General features: G+C 48.8%; 1 protein-coding gene across 1 annotated transcript in view; it reads right to left on the bottom strand.

Moving 5' to 3' along the window:
* Positions 1-6000, bottom strand: part of dym (dymeclin) — a 43298-nt gene continuing 37298 nt past the window's right edge. Inside the window, exon 17 of the mRNA XM_076043659.1 lies at positions 1-619. Within this exon, the coding sequence (XP_075899774.1) occupies positions 470-619 (150 nt within the window). The 3' untranslated portion in view covers positions 1-469. The remainder of the gene's footprint in view (positions 620-6000) is intronic.

The following is a 6000-nucleotide window of genomic DNA, read 5'->3' as shown; positions in this document are numbered from 1 at the left end:
CCCGACAAACTGCTTTGACCTTTTTCCTACCGTACAAGAGAAAAATGACAAAGGATCCATAGCCGGCGCCATCAGCCCCTCCCCCTCCATGATTACTGAGAGTTTGTAACTAAAGTCGGGTGAAGATGCTTTCAGAAGGTTTGTTTTCTGTAAGAACGCCGCGGCGTTGCAGCATGCGTCTGTTGCAGGCAGATCCCTCCTCAGTGTGGAAGCGGAGGAATCTCTGCTATGAAGGGGGAAAGGAGGTTGTGTGCTGCATCAAAAGAAACCCAAACAGAAGAACTGTACAAGGTCGAGGCACTTTCAAAAGCAGCCAGCAAACACACGCACACACGCACACACGCACACACGCACACACGCACACACGCACACACACACTCACACGTCGTCAGTCTGTCTTTTTTGTGGATAACAAACAGGAAGTGGGGGGGACACACGGCTGCCTTTATATTTTATTTCTTTGTTGTCGTCAGCCAGAGTCCATGCTGAAGAGCTCGATGCCCTGCGGGCTCCAGTGCAGGCCGACCCCGGAGTTGAACACCAGCGACCACACGTAGGGGATGAAGAAGTCCTCCGGCTGGTCCTCCTCCACGTATTTGAACTTGAGCTCTGGGAATTTCTGTTCACATGCAGATGCGGAGAGAGTGAGAGAGCGAGAGAGAGAGGGAGAGAGGGAGAGAGAGAGAGAGAGAGAGAGAGAGAGAGAGAGAGTGAGACAAAGACAGACTTTCACCGAGACACAATCACATTTGCTGCGTAGAAAACGTCACCAAAAGCCGCCGCACAATCAAACGCGGTTTTGACCTCTTTTTCGTTTTTCTGTCACACAGCTTGAAAACTGTCCGTGGTGGAATTTTTTTTAACCGTCTAATCTTTCTATCCTTCCTCCGTCGGCCAATCAGATGTCTTCGCATATATCTAGTGCTTCTCCTCAAAAGGACACAGATTGGTTCAGAAACTGCTGACCGAAAAATATGCTGGGTCTGCGAGTGGACCTATACTTCAGGAATCCAGCTTTCTTGCAAAACACTGCAACACATTTCATGCGGCAACACATGTTGTTGCACCACAACATGAAGCTTTGGCTGCTTTTCTTGCATCAAACTGGTGGACCACTCTTGAGAATCAGGAGACCTTTGTCCCCCTGCTGAATCAAACCGATTCAAAGATTCAAACTGCAGTGGGGGGGATTTTATTTTGGTGGGGATTTTTTTTTTCAGAGTAGTGGCATCTTCCCTTCCGAGTGGCCTTTAAGGTCGTGTCAATACTCTGCAGCGGATTCCGGATATTTTTGTGTCTGTTCCCTGCAGCACCCACACTGGATGGAACCTTTGCTATTGTTCTGGCATTGATCTGCACCGAGGTAAGTTCACCTGCTGCGAGAGCCGAGGTGCCTCCTTCTCTTGGAGGTTTGACCACGTTACTGTCCCGTGTTGGCGATATTTTTTGCACTGCTGTTTTGGGGATGGACGGATGCAGCTAGAGGTTTTTTTCAAATTGCTCCAAAAGGCAGGAGGGGAGGGAAGTGTAAGAATATCTGAAGGCTCTTTGATCATGTACACCTCCATTGAAGCATTTACACCATTTTTGTACCAGAGTAAGAAAAAAAGTAAATATACATAAAAAACAGATGTGGCAGAGGACTTATTAGTAAGCTTTCTAATCCGGGTTGCTGAACCTGAAGAAATTACAATAATAGTCTTAAAATAGCTCTATCTCATCTATTTTTTCAGCGTTTTAAGAGCCATTTCAATAAAGAGCTAAATACCGTGGGGCTTCAAAGACACTCATTTTGTTGTTTCTTGTTCAGTTTCTTGTTTTGTTCATTTTCAATTGACATTAAAGCACGTCTTCAAAATATCACATGATATATTTTTGCTCCTATGAGGTGGATCACCAAAACACTCCATCCATCTGCTGCTGCTCCGGCTCCCCCTCTGTCAAATTTTAGAACCCATTGTGGCCCACCAGTCAAAATGTTGGCCCACCCCTGGTCTAGACGGTCCAGGGTTGGTTCTAGGTGGTTCTGTGGTAGTTCTAAGTGGTTCTGGGGTGATTCTAGGGAGGTTTTAGGTGGCTCTGGAAAGGTCCTAGGTGGTTCTGGGATGGGTCTAGGTGGTTCTAGGGATGCTCTATGTGGTTCTAGGTAGTGCTGGAGTGGTACTAGGCTAGGCATTGGCATCGTTGTGGCCCACCAGTCAAAGGGTTTGCCCACCACTGTATTAGAACATATTTAATAAATGCTCTTAAGTTTGTATTTGCAAATGTTCAAATGTCAAAAGCTAAGGAAAATGATTCGGCCGATCAAAGCAATCACACTGAATGGATTGAAAACTTTTGAACATGGACGCTTATTGTTCCGCCCCCCTTGTTTAAAGCAACATGAGACGGAGAGAAAGGGAGGCAGGGAGCGAGCCAGCGAGCCAGCAAGGATGAATCCATCTAATGGGCTGATGGCCGCGGCTCCGCCTGACGGAACGTTTCCGACACAGGAAGTGGATCTCCAGCAGCCCGTCTCCCTGTGAACCTGCCTGATGCAAACACTGGCTCACCGACAGCAGGTAGGTAGTAAAAGAAGAGCATCAATAATACAAAGGGGGCCTCATTATATCCTCCCGACTACACACACACACACACACACACACACACACACACACACACACACACACACACACACACACACACACACACACACACACACAGAGGCCGGTAATCAGTCTGCGGTGAAAGACAGACGCCCGGAGCCTTTATGCCGGCGTCTCGCTCAGGTCTATTGAGCGGCGGCTGCCTCTATTCACCGCCGCGCTATCGCTATCATAATGACACAGGCAGACGCACAGAGGGGCTGCGGGGGTCACAGGCCATATGCCAGGCTGCCGACGAGGGGACGGACCCACGCACCGCCGCCATTGTTGACGGCGGTGGACAATGAGCGGGGAGAAATTTTGTGTGTAGGTGAGCGACGCCGCCGTTGTTGACGACAAGGACGAGCCGAGCGGCCCACTGGGTGTTCGCGTGACACTCGACTCGAAAGAAAGCATTTTTAAAGAGAAGCCCAAGTCAAAAGGTGACTCTGCCGATCACATTTAAATTAGGGATGGCCGATAATATCGGCCCGATATTACCATCTTTTGTAATTTCTGTACCTATCGTTATCAGTTTTTCCTCCGATAATGAAAACCCGATAACGTCGGGTTTTGCCAAATGTGCATGAATAAATCATGGCTGCTTGTAGGGGTGCAGGTTTTCTTTTTGCTCATGTTTAGCAATGGGCTAAGGACCGAGTCTATATCTGTGCACTTTACCTCATTTCCATTCCATGAGACAAAATGTTATGCAATAAATATTGCACTTTACCATAACTTAAGTTAAAGTGGTGTTTTGACAATTTTAATTTGTGGAATGTATCAAGTTTGGCATCACAATAACAGTAGGTAATGAGTTAATTCCATGACAAGAGATATGTGATGTGACCTAAGATTAATTTGGGGGACAAAAAGGTCTGCGTATATCGATATCAGTCGCTATCGGAATCAGAAATTAAGCATTTGGACAATATCGGCTTATCGGATGTCGGCAAAAAGTCACTATCGGACATCCCTAATTTAAATTGGTTGGACCGATTCCATTTTTTTTGCTGCCAGATGATCCTGGTAGCAACATTTTGATGTGTCATATTGGGGCCGCAGTGAGCAACACTCAAGTTTTATGTGGCCCCATCAGCTGGATTGCAGCAGGATACACGGAGCATTTCATCACGACCTCTGAATGGAGTCTTGGAAGCTGCGGGGGGGGGGGAGACTGCCGAAGCAATGAAAGGCAGAGCATCCTGCTCGGGGCTGGCGTTTCACTTGTACACTGTTCCATTGTGTCCATGTTGTCAAGTCATGACAACATGGACACAATTGCAACATCTGAATGAGGTCAAGCTGATGTGGAAAAAAAACTCTTTCAATGAAAAGAAAAAGACTTGGAAAATAATATAAACATCCTGCGTAGCTCATTAGACACAAAGACGGTGGTTGGACGTCTCGTCCCGCCCCCTTGAACATCTACAGACGCTTGTTTCCCACTGAATGAATCTCTTAGTGCTACTGACAACAAAGAGGAAACTACATTTCCCCAAAGGCCAAAACAGAAACACTCCTTTTGACGATGAATGAGCCGTTAGTGCGGTGTTAGCCGTGGCGGCAAATCAGCAAGTCAACAATCTCACCAGCCGTTAAGAGGCGAGTCGGAGGGGGGTGTAGTGAGGATGACACACCCAGCGCCACTAAAATAAGCATCTTCTATCAAAACGAGTGCTCGGCGGAAGACAAGCGCCTGTTTGGAGGAGGGGGGCGGGGGGTAATACTCGCTCCCCCGTGCGCTTTTCACAGTTTTCATGAGGTGCCGAGCGCAAAATGAGAAAAAGAAAAATGAGAGTGGAGCCGCGGAGGCCAAGTTCCCCCCCCCCACCCCCGCCCTGATATTAGACAGAACCACAGAGGGACTCTGGAGGAAGTCCTGGATATCACCATGCCTTGCAGCAACAAAAAAAAGAGAGAGGGAAAAAAATCCATCTCATCCTAAATTTTTATCTCCGGCCCTGATTCTCTCCATTCTGCAGCTTCCTGTCTGCGCACGTTGCATCTCCCTCCCTCTCGCCCGCGCTGGTTTTCCTCTCTGTCTGCCAGCTGTCTCGGCCCACTTGGCTCAGGCTCATATCAGTTAGTTATGGGTCCTGGCGGGTCAGGCCCTCGCCCCTGAACACAGACAGACCGACTGGCTGGCCTCATATCTCCAGTCAGGACTCGCTGTTCCTGTTCCCTCCTCCTCCTCCTCCGTCTCCGCTGCTGCTGCTGCTGCTGCTGCTGCTGCTGCTACTGCTGTGTCACACAGAGAAGAATGCAACTCGGGAGCAAAAAAAAACAAAACTAAAGCGGTGCACGTACACATAAGCGAACATTTGCATAAACAGACTCCAGTCAAAGTTATGAAATGTTAATGCAGGAACTTGGCATTAGGAATACATCACGCTTAGGAGCGACGTTTACTGGTTGAAGGAGCTACAAAGCTGCAAGGCGGCGACAGGCGGCGGCGACAGGCGGCAGCGGCGGCGACATCCAGCGTCCCATATCAGAGCCATTTGCAGATATTTATTTTCCTCCCCCGGACAACCCGGCGGAACAAGATTGAATTATTCATCGTTTAAGGAAATAGAAAAAGAGAAAAACTCCAGAGATCCTCGGGGTAAACTGCAACTTTAGCCCTCTGTTTGCAGGCTCCCTGCTAAAAGCGATGCATTCTGTGGAGTCTTTAACAAACACACACGCTAAACACACTGAGGCTGCATCTCTGTGTACACGTGCATGCCACACCATCACCTTGGTGATGTTAACAAAACAAAACAAAAACTGAAGAGGCCTTGTGAGTCCTCCTCTGCCCCTCCTGCTTTTAATCCAGACGGGGATTCGCTACATGAGGAGCTCTTATGTTTTTTTGCTCTTTCGTCAAAACTCGGAAAACAGCGGTGGCGAGACTCAGGCGACTGAGGGGCTCATTCATATTAAAAGCCGTGATTCGCCTTGATTCCAGAAAAAATGAAACAGGCCGAAATATTTCCAGGAAATCTGCAGATTTTGACCATGACGCTCAAACCTCAAATCTTTTCATTTGAAGTCACTCGGTGAACCGAGGAGAGCTTTTCGGGGGCGAAAAGCACAAAGCACGCGGGGTTGCGAGTGTTATCCCTGCGTGGGAAAGCGGCGCCGACTGGCCGCCGGGCTGAAACAGGTCCAGGTAGCCAGAGGTGGCGGCTGTGGCAGCAGCAGCAGCAGCAGCAGCAGCAGCAGCAGCTAGAAGCAGCGGCAGCAGCAGCAGCGGCCGACCGCCCTCCTCCGGAGCCAGAGAGTCTGCCGGCTATCAGCGCTCAATAAGGCCGATTTCAGCCGGTCAAGCTAAACAACACATTCCACAGGCAGCAGCCATGAGAGCCGCTTACACACACACACACACACA

This window comes from Nelusetta ayraudi, unplaced genomic scaffold, assembly GCF_046127955.1.
Source record: "Nelusetta ayraudi isolate G7.1 ecotype Tasmania unplaced genomic scaffold, CSIRO-AGI_Nayr_v1 ptg000076l, whole genome shotgun sequence".
NCBI lineage: Eukaryota > Metazoa > Chordata > Actinopteri > Tetraodontiformes > Monacanthidae > Nelusetta > Nelusetta ayraudi.
This window is presented reverse-complemented; position numbering and strand designations above follow the sequence as displayed.